The sequence below is a fragment of the Phalacrocorax carbo genome, chromosome 2 (genome assembly GCF_963921805.1).
Source record: "Phalacrocorax carbo chromosome 2, bPhaCar2.1, whole genome shotgun sequence".
NCBI lineage: Eukaryota > Metazoa > Chordata > Aves > Suliformes > Phalacrocoracidae > Phalacrocorax > Phalacrocorax carbo.
In genome coordinates this window covers 151713382-151736205 of record NC_087514.1, presented here as the reverse complement: position 1 = coordinate 151736205, position 22824 = coordinate 151713382, and the positions used below count along the sequence as shown (strand labels likewise).

Here is a 22824-nt window from a genome sequence, read left to right as displayed (position 1 = left end):
GGGATTCTCTGTTTGCTCCCAAGTGGGACACACTAATCAAGGAAACTGTCCACTGGAGATTTGGGGCACATGAGTAGCGTGGTCCCTCAGGAATAGTAGTTGCAAGTAATAGGGAAAGCTCTGAGAAGCAGATTGGGAGGGTAGCAGCTGCCTGTTAAACTGTGTGAAATACAGCCGCCTGGGTGTTCAAGAAAGGACAGAGCCTACTGGCTGCACAACAGAACATGTTCTCGTTAATGTATTAGCAAGGCAAGCCAACAGAAATTATTCTAGTATTTGATTTCATACTGTACCATGGTTGTTTCCTAGACCAGTTAGCTGTGTTGTTCACTGGGGTTTGATGCTTCAATTTATTCCACTAACGTATTTCCGGCGTACCAGTAAGTATGCTTGTACATTAGCATTGCTCATGCTATTTGAATATTGGTGATGTTCTGCAGCTGCGTATGTTATTAAAAGCTTCTAAGCATTGCAGTTCATAAGCTCAAGAAGATATTTTGAAATTATTCTAACACCTAACAAAGAAACACTGGCATAACAAAGGCTTGCAGAATTTGCTGCCACAAGCAACATTTAGTGAAGCAGAGTTTCACACAAGTGAAATCTGCTTTTACAGCAGAGTAAAAGGACAACAGCTGTAAATTGTGTGGGAGTTCTGCATTTTCTTGTCAAGTGTTTGGAATTAAATGCCCTTTCTGACAGAACACAGATTTGATGACTGCTGTGTTTTAGAACTGTCTCTTGCAAATTGTTCTTTTCTCTATTTTTTTTTTTAAACTTAATATTTGGAAAGTGAGCCATTAATATACATAGTTTTCAAATTCTTAATGGCTCTAGCGTTTTCCTTATGCTTCAAATAGTAGAATATCACAATTTTTGTTCTACTGATTCATAGGGTTTTGATAACTTGCATGATGATAGTTCTCATTCTGTTTGATCAAATGGTACTCAAGCTATCTTTGAGGCTTTTGAGCTTGCCCAGTAATACAACTTCAGTAACTAACTTAAGAATCTTATCAGAGGTGATGTTTACTTTCCCATCTGCACTTTCCATGGGTGCCTGGCTTTACACTGCTTTGTGTAAGCACTGTGCCCTCAAAAGTACACTTAAATGCTATGGGATCTGTACTTTTGAGAATGTAAAGCATAGAAAAAAATTGATATTCAGTTTGAAGTGACTTAAACTAATGGAATATTTTTCTTGAAATTTAAGGTGTTCAAAACCCACCATTCTACTCTCCCAATTATGTTTCATAGGAGCTAACTTTTTAGACATGCTATGGTACTGTAATGGTGGCAACATAGAAGTGCTCCATGAAGGTGTTAATAAGCTGTCTTAGAAAATACTAAAATACTTCGACCTCTCTGAGGCAAATGAGATGTATGGCTACATATTAAATCAGTTAAAACCACCAATGGGCTAAGTGAGGCCTCTCCAGTACTCCTGCAACTTTAACCGATACTGCAGAATAAGCTCTTACTCTGCTGTAATGCTTCTAAAACAACTGAAGAACTTATGCTCTTGTGATGCTGCTCTTCTGAAAAGCAGTAGCTGCTGGCATATCACAGGACTGTTTTTCCACTGGAGAAAGCAACTTAGGTTTTTTTGATGTTTTCGTAGTGTACTATCTTAGCTTTTTGTAGAGAATAATCCTTGAGAGACTCCACAAATGATTCCCAGCAGCTTTATTCTTCACAAATCTGCATTCAGACATGGACCGTAGATTCCCCAGAGGTCAAGAATTAACAGCAGTTAAACTAAAACACAGAATAAACTTGGTGTTTCTACTAGTATTGTTGAAACATCCTTATTACAGAATCAATTTGACACCACTTCCATGAAGGTGGAGGAAAAATAAATGTGTAAATCTACTACTGCATGGCGTGTGGAGGTTGTTCAAGATACTAGCTAAATTTCTGAAGATGGTTACAGGTACTGCGTTATGTCTGTTGAAAGTATCAGTGTTTTATATGTTTAAGTTGACAGGATGAAAAAGGAGTGAAGGAAATATAGTGGCTGACTCTTCAACATTGTTAAATTTGGCCACTCTTTCCTAATTGGGATAAGCTTGCTATGTAAGCATGTATGAAGTGTTTCATATGGTATTTAAAATTGCTACTATAGGAAAAGCAGCTTTGTCTATATCCTTGGACAAAAGCTTTTTTATGGAAGGGAGAAGCTAGATTGTGCAAGTGGTGAAGTACAAGTATGGTAAACACTGTCATCTTTGTGCATGTTTTACAAAGGATCCCATTGTAAGATCTTATTTCCGCTTTTTAAAATATTTGACATCACTGTTGCAATCCTTCGATCAATTATATACTTTTTTTATTGTTATGAACTTCCTAAGTTCATATGTAATAGTTTTGTGCACCGAGATGGTCATGAGCACAATAGAAATGGGAACGGGAAATCTGTAGATTGTACAGGATGAAAAGGTTTTCCATCAATTTTCTTTGTTGGTCATTTATGATGGATGATCTGGGAGCGTTGTCTCTGGCACTCAGAGACAGCCAGCTGCTCCCCTGCAGCAGGCCATGGTGTACAGAGAGCCCTCCTGCTGCAGCCGCTGCCCACCTCTGTTCCTAAGCGCTCATGAATGGGACAGAAGAAGCCACCTCTTGGCTTTCTGTGCTGCAGGATTTTTGCAGTACAGTCTAATGTATCATTGTCTTGATGAGGATGAAAAATAATTTAAATCACTTAGTTTTAGAAGCATTTTGCTACACATCTGGATTTTTTTTTAATTGATAAGGCATTACAGTATCATCAGATAACGATTTATATTTTTGGCAACTTTGGGAATTATTTTTTGTGTTATGGAAGACCTAAAGTAGAAGGGAACTTAAATGGCTGAAATAACACAATGCATTCTGGTAGAACACAATGTCCTATGTATTAAGACTCTGTTTCATAATATAGCTTCATAAAACAAAATATTAATACATATATTAATATTAAAATAACTTGTACGTAAATATCTCCAGATATAGAAGGAAGTAATAGCTCAGCCTGTAATTCAGTGTAAGTAAAATGCAACATTGACCAAGATAGAATCAGCAAAAGTAAATCAGATGCTTAATTTTGCTGTTTTCAATCTGATGGAAAGTTATTGGCTAGCCATTTAAAAAAATTACTTTGAGTGTATCTGCTTAACATTTAAAACATCTCTTTTAAAAATTTAACTGTTGCATGGGCTTTACTAGGCAAATATAGTTGAATGATTTGTACAGGATGATTTTAGTTCTGCACTGCTTTGCAGTGTCATTTTTTCATATCACTTTATAATGGCAGATAAACTGAACATGAGAACTTCAGCGCAGTTAAATAATATTTGCAGTACCATAGCTTGTCTGAAATTTATAGTAAACTATTAACAGGCTTATAATATTTACTGTCATCTCTTTATGTGTTCCTTAGACTTGTAGAGTGAATTATCCAGTTAAGGTTGGAGGTGGTTAGTAGATAAATTGTTTGGTTCCCATTTCAATTTGGTTTGTTAAATTAATTTGCTGTCTTTACCTCTGAGGTAGTAGAGGACTTGCTGGAAAATCTCCCTCGTGGATTTTTGGGTATTACAGTAATTTTTAAATGCGCCTGCGTATGTTAGAAAGAAAGTAGGGCCAGAACATGCTTGGAAAAACATAAGCCAAGAGCAGAAGGAGGAAGGAGAAGATGAGCTAACTATTCCAGTTGAAGCTGTCATTTTGTGAAAATGAAACTGGAGTTTTTGAGGTTTCTCTTATATCCTTCCTGTTGCATAAAGCTGATATTGAAGTCCCAGGCCTTCCTAAAAGGACAGTGGTAATTCCTTGGCAAGAAGCTCGGTTGTTGAGGGAACTGGGATGCTTCGTTCCCTCCCTGTCTTGGCATGCTGTGGGATGTGCCTGCCCTTCTTTCTTTGGCTTGCTGTGGCAAAGAGCCGGCCGGTATTCCCTCACTTTCCTTCAGTGTAATGCTGTTCTTTCGCATGACTATGGACAATCTGTTGCTTGTAATTTCATAAAGAGTATTAAGATGAGACTTGATTTTTTCAATTTTTATTTTTAGCAGCTAGTTTTAGCAATCCAAATGCTGCTAGTGAATTGGAAGCTTGTAATTTCAAGTTCATAATGCTAAGACAAGCTGCAAACAGGCACGACAACTAAAGCAATTTATTTGTAAAGGAGGGAAAATCATGTGGTAGGTCATGTTTTGTAGGCTGGCACTGCAGTCCTTCTTTAAGCAGTTGTTATGTTTTAGAAGTTTTTTTAATTGGATTTAAGTGCTGTAAAAGGTAATTGCGAGTTTCAGGGAAACTTTTTCTGTCTTTTAGTTGCTGTTATCCTTCATACAGTATGTTCTCATTGCATGAAAATAAACTGAAAGCACTTTTAGGTGGCAGATAGGAAAGAGATCTGTAGTCCTTGTTTCTCCGAGAACTGTATTCTTACCCTGTTGGAGTGCACTGAACCTTTTTTTTTTAACTTTGCTTTAATTTTCAATGCTTAAACAGATACTCCCATCTGAAAAAAAGCCATTTGTATAAGGTAACATGAACATTTAAGGTATCCTCTGAGAAGCTGATATGCATTTTGGTAATGAAAAGTACCTTGCGAAGTATAGTAAATTTGCTTTTCATTTCACTGAGCTCAAGTGTTTAGTGGCCTGATAGCGTATCTGCGGCCTTTGTTGAAAATGTTGACTGTTCATTCATGAATGATTAACATGTTGTTTTATTTAAAGGCATGTATCTGCTTCCTACTGTGTCAGTATAAAAACTGTGTTCTGAAAAAGCTGTGTGTACAGTCCCTATTTGAAGAATGTTGTTTGTTTGATCCTGGAAACTGTGTTCTGCCTGCATGAAACTCTTTTCCTTATCAGATTGCAGGGATTTAGCGCTAACAGACTTTTCTGTGAGACTGAATTGAAATACAGGAGATTTCTGAGGTATTGAAATACAGAGCATTACTGAGCTCAGGGAGAGGCCCTTATATTCATAAAGTTGTCATAGTGCTTAATGGGTTGTACGATTTTGATTCAAGTTGTAGCATCATAGAAGTATTTATACTTTCTAATTTTTCTTTATCATTTTTCTAGCAAGAGTCCTTCACGGTTCTTAGCAGGAGAAAGCAACATGAAAATGTCCAAAATCCATATCAAATAGCAAATGAATGTTGAAATGTTTTGAGTATAAGGCATTTTGTGTGTGCATGCACGGGCATGTTGAAGGACACGTTCTTGTGATTTTGATAGTGAGAAGCCAAGGAATCTCTTTTGGTAGATTTAATTCCACGTTTATGAGCATTTGGAGCTTATTAGTGCAAAAGTGAAGCCCAGGGAATGAAGTTCTAGCTGGAAGACCTCATGTACATACCGAGCTGTTTAGTATGTATGTAAGTTTCCCTTGACTGTGCATGGCTGGTTTTGGGAAAACAGCCATGGAAGTGGTCAGAAACTATTTTGATCTAGGTAGTGCTTTATCTATTTGCAGTTATACATTGGTAATAAGTAATGCGTTTGGTAAAGAAAGGAATATAGTTAAATCAATGTTTATTGTCTTCAAACTGTTAAAGGCTTTTGCAGAACAGTCTTGAACTTAAAACAGTCACCTTAAAAGAAACATTGACATGGTGCAGGGCCCAGGAGCTCTCCAGGGACACCTAGTGGGATGTGCATCTCTGCAGGACTCTCCTTCCCAGGTTGTGGGGGGAGAGGATTGACCTTTCTGCCAAGACAGATGTAGAAAGTACACTGAAGTTAATTTTGGGAAACCCTGAGTTTTCTAAAAGCTCTTTTCCCATCAATAAATGAGGAATTCTTCACAAAATTAGCCTTGATAAGGTTGGGTGCTTTTGAACTGAGCATTACCGTAGACACAACAACATACCTCATTGCGTGGCTCGAGGTACGAGGAAGTAGTATTGTATGCTACGTGGTTATTTAAAATAGTTCCTGATAAGAAAATTGTATCCTCAGATGTACTTATGAGCTAAGCTGTGTGTTAGATTGATGGCTTTGCATTTTTTTATGCTTTGCTGAAAGCAGTAACTTCCAATGCCTTCCAAAAATCTTGCAATTATTCCCAAAACATCTGTTCAAAGAGAGCAACAGGGAATGAAAGTAGCTGGAGGCTTGGGTGGCAGGACAGTTAGCAGTCTTGTTTGTTGTTGAGGCCAAAAGTTCTGGCTTTCCCTTGAAAACCAGAAATCAGTATATTGAGTTTGGAAGTACTAAGCATTTAGGAGAAAACCCCTTGTTAGGCTTTTATATCATGTTACTGTTTTAAACTTAACTAGTATGCTGCCTGAGTTACGTGTCTCGGCATTTGCTGCTTCCTTGAAATAGAGGAGGAACCTGAAGGTTTGTGCGTTCCCTGGTGCAGGTGTATGTTGTTGCTTCAAATGACAATCATGGGGGTTTAATGGCAGGACAATTTATGTGGGAAATGCAGCTCTGCAGGCAATTTGGGAAACAAATTTCACTACAAGACAGACATTGAGCTGCTGGAGCGTGTGCAAAGAGCAGCAAAGAAGCTGGTGAAGGGTCCAGAGCCCAGGTCTTGTCAGGAGTGGCTGAGGGAACTGGGGTTGTTTAGTCTGGGGAAAAGGAGGCTCAGGGGAGACCTTATCGCTGTCTAAAACTACCTGAAAGGAGGGTGTAGTGAGGTGGGTGTTGGTCTCTTCTCCCAAGTAACAAGCGATTGGACGAGAGGAAACAGCCTCAGGTTGCGCAGGGGAGGTTTAGCTTGGATATTAGGAAAAATTTCTTCACTGAAAGGGTTGTCAAGGATTGGACCAGGCTGCCCACGGAGGTAGTTGAGTCACCATCCCTGAAGGTATATAAAAGGCCTTTGGATGTGGTGCTTAGGGACATGGTTTAATGTTGAACTGGCAGTGTTAGGTTAATGGTTGGACTTTTCCAACCTATATGATTCTGTGTATTCTGTGAATGCAGATGCTGCTCTTGTGAATGAGGAGACCTCAGGGTTACTCTCCAAGCATCCTGGGGAATCAAGGCTCATCCCTGAAGGCAGTGGGGTGATGCTTTGTTCACAGTAGCATTTTTCACGCTGTTAGTGTTCTCCAGAGCAACTCTACCAAAGGCCATTCAACCTCACTCAAAAAAAAGGGTGTGAGGGGGAAAGGCTTGGATAATAGAAAAATAGTCTTTTACTGTTCATCAGGTTTTGTAACAGATTTCCCCCCCCCCCCCCTTGAATTAGGTAAAGGCGGCTACTAATTGGTTTTGGCTCTCTGATTTCGCTAGTGCTGCAATCCCCCCATGGCCTGGCCTTGTGGTTTGCCTTAAACAGACTGTGCTTGCTATATCTAGTAAGCTGTGTTTTCTCTCTTAAAGGCGCACAAAACAAGTCCCTGCCTGTTTTAATCTCATTAAGTTCCTCTAGCTGTTTCCTCTTTTGGTTGTGGAAATTGCCCATATTTGGTTCTGGCTATGGTGCAATCGGTTTATATCTGATTGTGTGGTATGATACGCTGTCTTGCCTGAGCAAACCCTGATAATTTATGATTAGATGTGGCCTAGATTAGCAGCATATGATTTTAATGTTCAAAAGTACATTATAAAAGATCTTTTATGTAATGTAATAAGGTTTTTTTTTCCCTGTGAAAGATGCAACAAGAGACACAAGGACTTGCCTGCAGCAAAGCTTCTGAATTAAAACAAAGCAGGGGGAAGGGATGGTATAAATTATATCGCTCCTTCCTGTAGAGGGTCTAAATAATGTGCCCTAAAATACAGATATGGCAGTGTATCACCAGGAAACTATTCAATTTGGTTTAATAACAAGCTGCTTTCACAATCTCATAATCACAGCTCTTGTGAAAACACAACTCTTATATTCTGCATGGTGTGTTTTATATACTTGTATTACGCTTTAAAAATTGAACATCTGAAAGTGTATTTCTCACCTAAAAGCTCTAGTGGCTTCAATGAGTGCCATGGACTTTTAACCATGATTTCTGCTGGTCTTCATGTTAGCAAACTGTTTATTAATGAGAAATTGCCATTAGTGTTTTGTTTTCCTGTACATATTTGTTGTTCTACTTGTGTGCATGTATATGAATAAAATTACGTGGATAAGAATATCCACTTAATTTCTGTAAGAAGAGAGTGGTGATCTAAGGCTTGGTGATGTTGCCCAAAATATTTTTAAATAAGCACCTGTTTGGAAAGGCATACAGGTAAACAGTCCAGGTGTTTTCCAGAGTTTCTTAGTCACAACACTGTGCTTGTCTTTCCAGCTGAACTGTTTAGATCTTGCTGGGAAGATAAAAGTGCTGCTTTACATTCACCATCATCTGTAATAGTGATGAAGGGGAAAGGTTGGGGAACCACCTTTGCCTAACAAGTGGCATCTCAGAAATGCTACGTTTTGCTTTGAACAAGATCATATTACTTACAGCTCCTGAGCAATGCTTGAACTGTAAAGCTGAAGTTTTTCAACAAGGCAAGCATATAATTATTTTGATGATGATTCCAGTGTATCTCAAATCTACTGTAAGACATAATTATCAGCTGTCATCTGGAGAAATGCTGAAAAATTGTTTCAGTATTAAATAAATACAGCTTGTGATATCTACCTTATAGTTAACAATCTGATGTTTTCACGACCCAGCATCTTGTGGCTGTCCTTTGTGCTTTTATACTTTACAACAAAAAAAGGGAGTTGTTGGTTTGTTTTACTACTGTGATATATTCTGATTTGTGAGGGAGCATTCTAAAATTCATTTGCTCTTTAACAATACATTTCTTCTCTCAATAGCCAACTACTCCACCAAGCCAAGGGAGGCCTGATTCACCAGTTTATGCTAATTTACAAGAACTGAAAATATCTCAGTCTGCACTTCCACCACTACCTACAAGCGCTCCAGTCCAAATAAATGGGGAATGGGAAACCCATAAAGATACGACAGGACGCTGTTATTACTACAACAGAGGATCACAGGAACGAACCTGGAAACCTCCACGGTGGGCCCGAGATGCAAGCATTAATAAAGGGGATTCCCAGAGCCATGCAGATCATGAGGTAGTTCTTCTGAGATCACAAGCAATGAGCTTCACTGCATATGAATGCTGTTTTGCTATGGAACTTGGTATCGCTGAGTTTCGAGGTGTTAAGGATTGCCTTAATTTGTCTTTTTGTTTGTGTTTAGTATGAAGTAGCGAACAACTTAGCTCTTCAGTTGCTTTTGTGCGCAAGACTGCGTGCGTGAACTGTACAAGAGTAGTAAGACATAAAAATGCCTTACAGTCCCATAGCAGGTATTGCAGCTTTTCTTTTAAAGGTAAATGAAAACTAAGATATTTTGAAACTATAGGGCTATAAATGACAATAGAATAAGACAACTGCCATAAGTTCTCTGACATGGAGCACGTTCTCTTTCCCAGTGTATTTGGCACGTTTTGGGGGCAGAAGGCAGGGAAAGCAGGGGTACTGTGACAGTGCTTCAAGAAGCAGGATTTATGGGGATGCATTGAAAAAGGCAAGGGGAATTGTTTATTTTCTCAATATCAGTTAAATACACAGCAAAACAAAGGCAGGGGATATACAGGTGTTTGCTACTGCTTGGTTAATGCTGTAGCAGTAAATGTAAATGAGTTGTTTTTCTTATAGAGGAAAATACTTTCACAGAGAGGTATTAAGATGGATTTAGGGATTAAAATGGGTGTAGAGAGCTCCAGAGTACTGGAGTCAAAACCAGACTTAATGGAGTTCTGCAGCACTTTCCACCCACATCAAAAATACTGTCATAATTGAAGCTTCTATGAAATTGAAATATATAGATTTTTATTTTCCTACTTAGATTTATACATTCTATTAATAATTCTATATAATCTATGATGCTTTAAAAATGTTTATTTTTTTTAAAAAGGCATATGTGACTGTTCAAACTCAAATTTTATTTAATCCATGAATTCCTAGAGAGGTGGAATAATCATAGTGAATATAAAAAGCAAGTATAGCTGGGTAATTTATTGCACTATTTTATATAGCCATTTGCTTAGGAGATTTGAATTTATGTACTTGTCAATGGTTTCTGCCTTGAATAGCCGTAGAATGAACTAGGAGAAAGGACAGTTAAAGGAGCAATAGTTTGTTATCAAATTGTGTTAACTTTAAGAAAATACTTTTCTGTGAATGATATCTTAGAGAACAGAAGACAAGAACATTAAAATTACCATGCTAGGAGCTCTGTCTAGCCAATATTCTAGGTCCAAGGGTAACAAATGCTGACGGGGGAGAAATTCCACCCCTGCTGTTGGCAGTTAGCTGTAGGAGCTTTTGACTAGATTACATTCAGGCCATAAATGTATTCTTTAGATATATCAATGGGTGGTTTTTTTTCATTATGCAAACCTTTTGCTTTTGCAAAACCTTTTAGCAAAGCTTTGTCGCAGACCTTGCTTAAGAGAGTTGAAGTTTGCCATGAGGTTATTTATGTTGAAAGATGATTTGGGCTAATGTTTGAGGTGCAGGTATAGTCTGTGCAGCCAGTCACTAGGGAGAGCCAGGCTGTGGTGTGTGTTTGAACTGCAGTGGTTCAGATAAAGCAAAGGAATAGTTGGGAGATAGATATTACTGTTTAGATATGCTTAAAATAATGCTTTTGTGTTCAAACAGTACTTAGGTTCATCAGTTTCCTGATTGGAAGAAAAAAGCAAACATTTATCAAGAAATCTTCTACATACTTCACTTCATATACCCTCTTCAAATATGTTTAGTTTAGGCGAATTTGCTCCTAAGCCTATTACAACATTTGGTTTTAAAATTTAATTGTGGACTGCTCAAAAACTTTAGAGTGCTGGAAGCCCTGTCATAGAAGTCTACCTCTGGGATGGTAGAGCCAGAAACAGGAGAGAAAGGAAAAAGGGACCTTTTCATTGCCTTTGGCAGCTGTTGCATCTGCAGGCATTTAAACAGCCAATTTTTCTTGCCCCAGGCTAGTGGCAGCAATAGGTGAGCTGGTGAAGTGTTTCTGACTGTCACTTTGGTATCTCTGACAATGGTCTATTAATTTCTCGCTGGCTGTCCTTTTGCTGAAAAATACTGTTTTTAGTCTGGATAGGTGGTCGCTTTTTTGCGTAGTAACTCTCGTTGTAGCAAGTGTAACTGGTTTTCTGTTATCATCATTCTTCCTTCTTTTTATGGAAGGACTTCCAATAATTCTTTCTCCCTCCCATGTACAAATGATCCTTCTGACTCATACTCATCCTGCTGAACCACAACTTCACCACATGGTTGCATGTTCAGAAAGCTTGATTAAAAAAAAAAAAAAAAGAGTCTTTTTATTGCCCATAACTTAGTTCAGCTCAGTTCTTGTCTCTATTTGTGATGCTTGAGGTGTCACAGATTTGCCTTCAGATATTTATACCTATCAAGTTTTCAGTCTTTAAGACCAACAGATGATGCACATTTTGGTTGATTTTTAATTAGACACAAGCTTATATTTCCAGTAACACAAGTTCCTTAAGTAATTTGTTTCCTCTCTGGCTGGGTTATCAAAGTTTGATAGATCTCTAGGGAGATTTTCGTTGCAAGGTCATGTCAATCCACTTCGAGAGTCGTGTTGATTTTGAAGCATCTCCCCCACCCCCTTTTCTGTTCTGTGTTTGGGTGTGTACGTCACTGTGTGTTCACCTTTTCATTTATGACCTCTAAGTACTTAAACCAAAATACTTAAGAGTAAGGGTTGAGATCTGAGCCTAAACTACAGTAAAGTATAGGACATCCCAAATTTTGTCTGATTATGAAGACTTAGAGCAAATAGGTCTTAATAATTAGTAAAAACAGATTTAATTTATTATAATGAAGTTAAGTTGGCTTTTACACGCTTGTCTGAGTTATGCTCATTCCCTTCATATTTGGTGGTAAAAGAGCATATGCAGGAAAGTTAAATGCTAGTTGTATCTCTATTGATATGTCCTCAAAGGGGCTTGTATTGTATTAGGTAGAAAAATGGCAAGGTGACGTGAAGAGGAGACTGTGAATGATCATAAATTCAAATATATGTATAATATATTAGAACATGAAATAGCTTATAGTTGGTCTTAGAACTTAGTGATTAGGAAATTGACTTTTATTGGATAATTAAGAAGGGGCAAAATTGTACCTAATTTATCAAACAAGTTGGTAACAGATATGGCAGTTCTTTGGATGGTGTGGGGGGAAGCAGTGAAGTCCTGTCAACAGGGCCTCTAGGAAAGCGTATAAGATTTTGGAATTATGGATAGTATTTATCAGAGGTAGTGACTTAGTGTATTTGAGGAAGGAGTGCTTAACAGTGACTGGGAGAAATTTGTCAGATAGTGGAGTGATTTAATTAAGGTGGACTGTAAGAGGAATGAAATGTCGTCACATCAGAGAAAGGCAAACCTCTGATACTTAGCTAGGAGACCGTAATGTGAAGTAGAGACAAACAAATTAAGCAGCAAGCTGTAGAAAAGCAACAGGATTTCATTTAAATTGAAAACTACATTTAAAATGTGTGGCCAATATGCAATTTTATTCCCTGTTTTTGTTTCAAAATAAACAAAGGGTAATAAAGGGATGCTAACTTCTTTAATTAGTCAGTATTCTTTCTTATTATTTTGATTTTTAGAAGTAGTAGTAACTTTCAAAACTAGACTGGTTAAGTGATAGAAGAGAGACCATAACTGTTCCTTTTTTTATTAAATGCAGTGTGATGAACTGGTGTCTGCCATCAAGAATTTTCCATGTAAATGTTAAAAAGCCAAGAAAGGCAGTAGACGTCAGTACGTGGGAGAAGTTTTCTGTAATTCTCTTCAGTGTCAGCGCAAAGTTCTTACAAGGTGTAAGGTTGGGCAGCTGTCTGCTTAAGATGGCTTTATTTAAATGTGGTATGGTATAATTGGGAATGAGACTCAGAAAAAGCATGGACAATACCTAAAAAGCATATAGGCAGGTAATACTGAACGTGTTGAAGGTTAAACTGGAAGCTGCTGAACATGGTTTGGCCAGTGTTCTCTAACCCCTGTTGATGCGCTTTAGCAGTTGTTCATACTAGCTGAAGGACAGTGAGTGCCTTGGCTTGTTAAACTTTGTAACACCTCAAGAAGTTTAAGCTTAGGTCTGCAAAGGCTAAATTTCTACACTGTGTATGTGGGATTAGTTAAGCCTTGAAACATCGAGATTATTATATGGGTGCCTTACAGAGAGACACATTAATAGTTGTTCTTACTGAATGGTGCTTTTTCTAGGAGAATTTTCATTTCAAGTCTTCTGTTTAGTTTTACATTTATACAGCGCTTCCTCAGTGTCAGAAGTTTCTTGGAAGAGGCAAATACAAATGCATTATGTTATTAGGTCATAATTCCTGTTAATAACAACAATGTCCAAAGTCTACTACTTTGAACAAATGTCAATGCACTTAATATTTAACCTTTAAAACATAATGTAAATGTAAATATATCTATACGATATAGCTATCTTATAAAACAGTAGTTCAAATAGGGCCAATAGCATTCCTGTCAACTCTTCAGTCTTAATTGTTCAAGTGTGAAAAAGGGACTGAAGATTTTTTTTGCTTTTGCCTAAGTGGTTAGGAATTGGAACTTGAGAATTTCATGTTACCGCATGTGTAAGAGAGGTGGCATTGTTTGATCCATAGTTCAGATGCTTGTATTCTGTAGGCTGTAGAGGACACTTGTATTTTTCATGTTATTTTATTAATGACCCGAAAATTTCCCATGGGTTTTGCTGTGCTTTGTAAGCTGGTTTGTGTCAGGGTAGAGTTTGGGTCACAGAAGTGGTAAGGTACTCAGAAAGATAAGGTAATAGTCATTTGGAAATGTCACTGAACACATTGTCTCTAAAATCACTGACTTTTAAAAATTGGTGACTCTCTGATACCTGAAGAAATATTTGTTATGATTTAAGCTTTTCAGGAGAGGTCTTTTTTTCTAGTTTAACATTGAAAGTCTGCCTTTTTCCTGCTTTATAGTTTTCTTCAAAACCCTTTGATGTGGTTAAACCCCAGTAGGCAGCTAAGCACCACCCAGCAGCTTGCTCACTCCCTGGTGGGAGGGGGGAGAGGATCAGAAGGGTAAAAGTGAGAAAACTCCTGGGTTGAGATAAGGACAGTTTAGTAATTGAGAGATAATAAAATTTTAATGAAAAAGAAAACAACAAAAGAGAGAGAGGAACAAAAGTCAGGATAAGCAAGTGGTGCAACTACTTACCACCTGTTGACTGACGCCCAGCCCATCCCCCAGCAGCAGCCACTGCCCCCAGCCTATATGCTGAGCATGACATCGTATGGTATGGAATATCCCTTTGGCTAGTTTGGGTCAGCTGTCCTGGATATGCTCCCTCCCAGCTTCTTGTGCACCTCCTACCTGGCAGAGTATGGGAAGCAGAAAAGTCCTTGACTTAGTATAAACACTGCTTAGCAATATCAGTGTGTTATCACGTTATTCTCATGCGAAATCCAAACCACAGCACTATACCAGCTACTAGGAAGAAAATTAACCCTCTCCCAGCCGAAACCAGGACACCTTTATACTTGTGTTATTGAACCTTAGTCAGTATTTAACTACCATCATTTCTGAATAGCAGGATGTGTTCCCTCTTAAGTGTTATGCCTCCTACTAGCCGAGGATCCAAAATACTGTGAAATGAAATCAGCACTGAATTCCTCAGGAGGCTCTGGCATCAAGATATTGCTGTGGGAGATTTCTTTTTATTTTTTTATGCATGGAGTGGATGCTTTGAATAATAAGTACAGTATGTTAGCAAGGAGATGACCAAAGTGTATGAGGGAACAGAAATTGTTCCACGTGTGTGTGCAAAATCTTTTTTTCTACTTTACATGTCAAGCTTATTCCTTACATTATAATTCACTTCTACCTTAAGAAGATAATCTTACATCTCAGCTAGCTGTGCCTGGTAGAAAGCTTTGCTTTTGCATTGCTCACTCACACACATCAGAGTTGGGAGGAGGAGAGTGGAAATTCCTAATATTGTAGGATACATTGCACAAGTACTGTAAAGTGTGGGGACCTACTGAGGTGCAACTGGAGATGCAAATTGTCCTTAACAATTATTGTCTTTTCAGATACTATTTGGGAAGGCAAGAAAAGGATTTAATTATGAAAGCTGAGATATTTCCAGAAAACCAGGTCTGACATGTTTCTGGGAGCAATGCAGATTACTAAAACTAACTATCATCATTATTCAGGAATGTAAATATGTGGGAATAAAATTTTGATCGGCACAAAAATTGGAGTTTAAATTTGAGTAGCTAAATCTGGTATGGTAGAATTAAAAAAAATTATCAGTACAAACCAGTTATTCTGAAAATATTTTAAATTGCCTAGGAATTATCAAATATTTCTGTACTGTAAAAATACATCTCTTATTCTCTGATGTAAGATATAAAAATGTGAACTCCCTGCAATTTATTACTGTTCTCCTTCTAGTCAAATAATCTTTGATCTTTCAGATTTTAAAGCGCTTTCATTTTCTCAAAACTGCCTTGTATGTTTCTGACTACTTGTAGCATCTTTCATCAGAAGAAAACGACCACAGTTCTTGTTACAGCCAGTCAGATAGTCAGTATGGTTCTCCTCCAAAGGGTTGGTCAGAAGAGTTGGATGAACATGGTCAAACCTTATATACCAATGACTATACTAATGAAAAGGTACTTTTTCCTTCTTCTCGTCACGTGTTCTAAATTTTTTCCACTAATTCACTGTTAGAAATGCAGATTTCTTTTCTAAAAGTGAAATGCATACCTCAGCAGGATCTCCTTTTGTATTTTTTTTTTAAAAAAGAAGAGTTTTGTGCATATTTATGTTCTTTACTATCCAGAAAAAGTTTTCTTGTTTCTGGTTGGGTATCAGTTTATACTAAATGAACATATGTGTAATTTTAACACCTGCCCTCCCCCATCCTCTTGGTTACACTTCAGGAATGAACTTCATACCAATTACTGTCTTTTAATAGCTGTTCTTGTCTGTATAGGCTTTCCGGTTAGGATGGTTTTGAACTGAAAATAATGCTGCTTTATCAGCCTCATCCTTTACTTTACTAGAGATTTTCAGTACTGCTTTCAGATGTAGACAAACTTCTTAATTAAACTAGAGCTGTATCAGCGGATTTATGTTCTAATATCTAACTGCTACTGAAAACTTACTATGATTCTGGACACATCATAAAAATTTCTCCCACGTAGCATAAATGACAATATTGGTTTATATTTGTAAAGCAATCTGTTTGTCTAATGGTTTACTGAAGCTGTGTTTAATTTTTTTAACTTCAAAAAATGGTCATTGTAACAGTAGCTTGTTTACCATATTATAGCACCACCTCTTCTCCTGTTGATGTATGCAAGGTTTTTTTTTAAATAAGTTTTTAAATAATTGAGTTTATGTCAGTTTTGGAATGTTATCCTGCTTAATCTATTTCTGCTAAACATCTGCAGAGCACATACCTATGTTTTGGCAAATACGCAAATTTTTTTTTAAATCGCACTGGGATTGATAGAAGTGTGTTTTATATCACAGTTTATTGGAAGGCAATCTTGTGAAACCTGCTTGACCCAAGAGTCTGGCTGTGGGTGTTTCTGTGCATATTTTTTGTGCAATCTTGTAGACTTTTGCTCATGACAATTCTTTCCTTTCTGCATAACGAGTCACAGTTGTCATAGTTTTGCCTCTTTGATTGTGTGAGTTGCAGAAATTATATTAACTTTGTGATTTATTTAGGAACTGCATCTCATGTTCCTGTTGATGTTTTAAAAATGGATCTGTTCAACAAGTGTGATTATGTCTTAAATTATTAGCAGTTGCTGGTTAAGCTTCTTGTAATTCTGTAATTTTATGTATAAAATACTTATGCAGATCTGATGTAAAGATTGTGCTTCCTTAAACTGACACCGTAATGTTGATAAGAGTGAGGTATGCCATCTTCAAAAATATCTCTTTATCACAATCTCTTGTGTGTTATTGCAGGACTATTTTCTGAGGAGTTACAGAAGGAAAAGATTTAGTGAACCCAATTCAGGAAGTTGAAAACTTGCTTTTGTTGCTAACTAACCTTGGTTAGTTAATGGAGGTTGTGCATAGACACTGCTGAAGTGGATGGCACTTCATTGAAAATCAACTTTAAATCCCAAGTATCAGAGATTTGTTGTGTTTTGGCTGTCACTCTGATTACATTTCCTATTATCACATTTCTTTCTACAGTGGATAAAACATGCAGATGAACAAGGTAGACCATACTACTACAGTGCTGATGGTTCCCGATCAGAATGGGAGTTACCTAAGGTGAGTGACCTAAAAAAGAAACTTTGACTTGGGGCTTTCCCCCATCCTCAGTAAAAGTTCTATGGGGCCTTTAATGGGAGTTATTCACAAGAGGACTTACATATTGCACTTGTTATTTCTTGCATTTTTGTGGAATTTCTGGTTGTGAAGGGGTCAAAATATATTCAAGGACATGAAAAAAGGATGTATGTAACCATTCAGATGTCAAAGAAGATCTTGTATCTTTGCTGAACTGAGCCTTTCATGTAAGGCTGCAGAATAATATTTGTGATATTGCTGTGATAAAGAAAACTTCTATGAGAAAAAAGAAAATTTTAACTACAAAATATTCCTGAGAAACTGTGGTCTAATTTTAGTACCCTCAAAAATGCATTACTTTTCTGTCACGAATTTCTAAATTTGGTGATTTAGGTGTTTTTTCAACAGCTGCCTGTATAAGACAGGTGTTGAAAAACAAAAGTTTCATCAGAGTGTTGTGGTATCTTTGAGGATGACAGTTTCACCAGAAGTGTGTCCTGGTATTTATTTATTTGGTAATGAAAATAGGAATTTGTAGGTAAGTGACAGAGCTAGGGACACTTGGTAGTCTGAGGGTGTACCTAATACTATTTAATTCTCATTTTCACTTTGGAAAACTATAGGACATTTCTCATAGTGATGTAGTTTTACATCTTACCTGCTATTAGGATGTTTGTTCAATCCTACGTAGTAAGGTGACCATAAAAAAAGAAAGTTTCACATGGAACTGTGTGCCTAAGTATATGAAAGAGCATGTTTCTCAATTATTGTTTCATCAGTCCACAAATCAGTGTCCTAAATCACTTCCGCTTAGAAAGGACCAACCTTAATAGGTAGTTCTCTTATATTTGTGAGAAAATATTTACATTGAAATTTATGAATGAAACTGTATACTAGACTCTTTCATTACATCAGTAAAAGTATGTGAGTCACCGAAGAGCTGAATTAGCTTTGTGAATTCTCCAGTGTTGGTCTGGTGTGTTAGATGACTTGAATTTTGTAACATACATAAGCCTAACAATATGATCTGTAACTATTGGTTTTAAAAGCTACTTAGCTATTGATTAGCCATTTGATTAAAGTCTGAAAATCTGCTAGACCAAGTTTTACTGGAAGCAATTGTTGGTTCAGTAAGTATAGTTGAAGTTAACTTTGGAGAATGTCTTGTGTACTTCATTCTGTGACTCCTGTGATGCAGAAGGTTTTGACTTTAAAGTTCTTTCCGACTTAAAAGAGGTTGGGTTTGGATTTGAATTAAAGCCAACTTAATTTGCTATTTAATCCAACTACAATAAGTCACAAAGATAATCCAGAACTGTTACCTGAGTCATATTAGGACAAAGGGATGAGGTCTAGTATTTGTGTTTAGTGCATGGTATTCTAGTGGTTCTAAAAAAATATCTGAGCTCCATTGCATCAATAGCCACCTACAAAATGAAATATAGTCTCTGTTTTGGTGTTTGTGATCTGATATGCTTTAGTTCTTCTTTTTTTTTAATATGAAAATCACCACATTGCTGTTACAGACCTTCCTTGAAAATTATTTCTTCTGAGCCATTCAGGCAGAATGTAATCTAATTCCTTCTTGAAACTAGTAAATCTTGGGTGGCAGCAAATATCAGGTTAACAGATGTAAATGACCACTTGACTCTTGGATTTACGGTCCAAGAGCCTATGTATTTCCATAAATCCTTAGATTTTATCTTTAAATGCTGTGGAATAGATTAAATATTTCAGCAAAAGATTTAGCTAGTTTATGTAACTATATATCTGAAGAACATACAGCAGAGATGTTACACTTGTATTGAAGATCAGTCTCTCAAATCGTACTGAAGCTGGTTCCAAAAGTACTCAGGAACAAATGAATTGGAAAGACAATGTAGGCTGTAGAACTGCGTTGAAGAAAAATAATCTAGATTGAAAACTCTCATGAGTGGTGAGAGGAAACTGTAGAAAGGCTTCATTGTAAATCTTGCTTAAAAATATTTAAGTTACTGGGAAAAAAACCCTACTTTTGGTCAGTCTTTTTTTCCCTGGGGTATTTAGTTCAAATACTGCCTTCCAAAATGTCTTGTGAAACAAAGTGTTGGAGTAGCATGGCCGTGTAATGCTGTGAAACCAGGAGGAGAATCATTTTGTTAGATGGCTGTTAATAATCTGGACTTCATTAGATATAAAAATAATCTGGAGGTTTCTGGAAATAGCACTTTAGCTGAACCAATACGATAACATAAAAAAATCTTCACTGTTATAGCATTAACTGTAAATGTGAACATGCTGGGGAATAACACTTCCACTATTCTTGTATGTGTGTTGAAAATTGTGAGGGTATACGCTGGGGGTTCTGTTACAAAACAAATTACTTTAGACAGTCTCATAGAAAGCCCTCCAGTCATGTATGTTTAAATAACATCTAGGCATAGCTGAATGCCTCTGGCTAAAAACTGTATCTCAGATAGAGTGGTGTTGACAACTGCTGAAAAGTCTATTAGGACTCATGATGAGTGTAACCCGGCTTTTTGCAGCGGAACAGAATAACATACTGAATTATTCTTTGAAATGGATAATAAAGCATCTGGGACAAACTTACTGTTTTGATGTTAATATTTACAGACTGATACCGCAATTGCACTTTTTCTTCCCAGAAGTTCCGGCACCATTAGCTCCCCTCACTGCATCCAGAGAGGAGTCATTAGGTAGAGGAACTGCATTTTTGGCTGTCTTATGAGACTAGCAGTCTGTTAATTCACTCTGTGCACTGTCAACATCCAGTTAGAGCTCAGGGGGGAGCATCAATTCTGATACTCAGGAGAATGATTTTCCTGCCGGAGACCTGAGTGCTGTCAACACAGGATGCTGCATGAAAAATTGCAATAAAAGATGATGCTGGTAGTATCAGGAAGATATCATGCAATCAAATGGTGAAAGAAAATAAAGATGAGAATGTGTAAATAGTGTTGTGTTGTCTTATGGTTAATGCCAACTGGTTTTGTTCTGAGCAGTGCTGTTTGAGGTAATGCGTAATCTGTGTTGGCACTCATATCTACTGTAAGTCAATGCACTAAACAGTATCATTAGCAATAGTGAATAATCTTCACATTCTTGTCATAAGATTTGGGATTGCTCAGAGAAAGTTGAGACAGCCTCAGCTGATGTGAGGATCTAGAGGGTGTTTTTTTTTTAAGGACAAAGGTGCAGATATTATGACAAACCTGCGATACATTTGAGAAGGTAGTCAGATTTCTTTCTTTCTCTTTAATGTGTATATTTGTGTCCAAGAGGTGTGGTCTGGTCTTCCTCATTCGTCCTGGTGTTTGGTGATTCCCACCACTCTCCCCTCCTCCCAAATAAGAAGAGAGCAGGGGAAAAGTGCCCCTGGCTTCTGCTTGGGTGGGCAGCAGGGCCTGTGGCAATCAGTGCTGACCTGGAGCTCTTCTTCAAAGATCAGCAGTCTTGGCGATCCTGAGGGTTAGGAGGTGGAGCAGTAGATGTCCAGGGCAGCAAAGTGAACGAAGTGGGTTTTACAGAGGTGTCTTTCAGTCACTTCTACATCTGAGGTCCAGCTGCTTGGCCTGGTGGTTTCCTTGCTCTCCATAGGTTCTGTTCTTTCAGTGTGCCTGATGCCTCCAACTGCTGCCATCCAGATGTCCTACGGCAGAGAATGACTTGTCTTCTTTCTCTAAAGAAAGAAAGGGAAGGGGTAGGGATGAAATTGTTAAAAAAGGCAAAAGTTCTTTTTCTTTATGTATGTTAAGAAAAGTGTGTCAGAAAAGCAAAACCTGTAACAGGTGTTAAGTCAATCACACCACCAAAAAATGTATTCAAAGACAATGGCAGCAATAGCACTGAAGGGTGGTTTTGTTCTGAGGCAACACATATATATACACAAACACACCCACATTATTTTTTAAATCTTTGATTTTAGACAGTCTGTTGGAACAACTGCAAATAATATGGTAGAGTATATGAAGGTGCTTGGAGTTCAGAATATTTTTAAGTGAAGTTGTCTTAATCTCTGCAGCAAGGTAGAGTAAAATGCTTAATTTCTAGTCTTCAAGTTTCACTCTTTTCTCTCTTCACCCACTGAGTTCCTTTCATCTGGCAGAGGATGATGTTTTTAACGCAAATGAAGAAAAATCTTTCTTCTGTTTCTTAAAGCTGACAGATCTGTGTCATCTCTCTAAGAATGGGGACAACTGCTACAAATAACTCGGAGGTGTTATATTTATTTCAGTCACAATGGGGCTAGGACAGAGCCTTAAGCCATGCCATGTATCAGGTTAAAATTAAATATAAATCACTTGGCCAGTTGAGAGGGTTAGAAATTTTTTATACTAAGGCAAAGGAGGCTTTAAGTAGCTGGTGAAGGCATTGAGCGAATTCAGCAGTGAAAATAGCCCCGTATGACCTAAATTTACACCACTGGTGTCCTTACACTACTCCAAGAGCTGTTACAACAAGAAGTCTGTGTTACTTAGTGCATGCAATCAGGGTATGAACAACTTGCTCATGTCTTCCTTTCCTAATGGGAGATGCTTCCAATGAAATGAGGAGGAAGCTGGGGTGATGTGCCGGAGGGGTTAATGTAATGGGACAAGTTAGACTGTGTGGAGGATTTTCAAGGAGCACTGGTGTGCACATTTGGAGTTCTGTGCTACATTATTAAAAGGTCTAGAATCCAGAAAACAATTGCATCTCCTTTGGGTGCAGTGCTAAGGCATATGGTGTCACAGAGGTTGTCCTACCAGGCATTGTGTACTCTGGAATGGGTCAGTTTTACTGGACTGTATGGCTCTTGCCTGATGTCTGTCTTGAAGATTACAGCAAGGTTTAGGCATGAAAAGCCTGATTAGTGTCTGTAAAAATATGATTTTGTGTGAGGGAAGGAAAGCCCAACCTGCTTGCTTATTGTTGCTGATAAACAGTGGGAAGTATCATGGCAAATACCTGAAGGAGAGACAACAGCTCTGCAGATGGGAGACCTTCAGAGTGCCAGTAAATTAATCTGACCTGAAACTGTTCTGCAAGGCTTTTTTGAACTAGGAGGATTGGAGGGGAGAGGTGGTGCTGGTGGAGCAGATGAAAGAGTAGCAGGGGGACAGGCATCTGACCTGGTCACTGAAAGCTCTGGCTACTTCTCTCTAGCCAGTGGACTCTATCCAATCTAGAGGATGGCTACTTCAGTTGGAAAATGCAGAGTCTGAAACAGTATCTGTATCTCACTGTAATTCTCTTTGGTCATCACAGATCAATCAATTTATTTTAAAAATAGAGGCTTCTCTTGAGAAGCTTTCTCTTTTTCCCCCTTAGCAGTATGTTCTACTATTTGTAATGGAGAAAAACACCCTCCACCCACCCACCCCCTCCATAAATGCTTGGGCAAAAAATGTTTACTTGACATCTCTATTGTGAGAAAATGGGACAAAAATATCAAATGTCCCTTTAAAGACTTGTTAGTTAACTAACACCCTTTGTATCACCAATGCAAATTATTTAAGCTGCTGAGGTGCATGACT

General features: G+C 37.8%; 1 protein-coding gene across 4 annotated transcripts in view; it reads left to right on the top strand.

Moving 5' to 3' along the window:
- Positions 1-22824, top strand: part of ARHGAP12 (Rho GTPase activating protein 12) — an 80636-nt gene that overhangs the window by 26018 nt on the left and 31794 nt on the right. For 3 of the 4 annotated variants that reach the window (XM_064444921.1, XM_064444919.1, XM_064444920.1), the window contains exons 3-5: positions 8766-9029; positions 15523-15663; positions 17210-17290. In XM_064444921.1, coding sequence (XP_064300991.1) covers positions 8766-9029; positions 15523-15663; positions 17210-17290 — 486 coding nt within the window. The remainder of the gene's footprint in view (positions 1-8765; positions 9030-15522; positions 15664-17209; positions 17291-22824) is intronic. The other variant, XM_064444918.1, reaches the window with a different exon arrangement.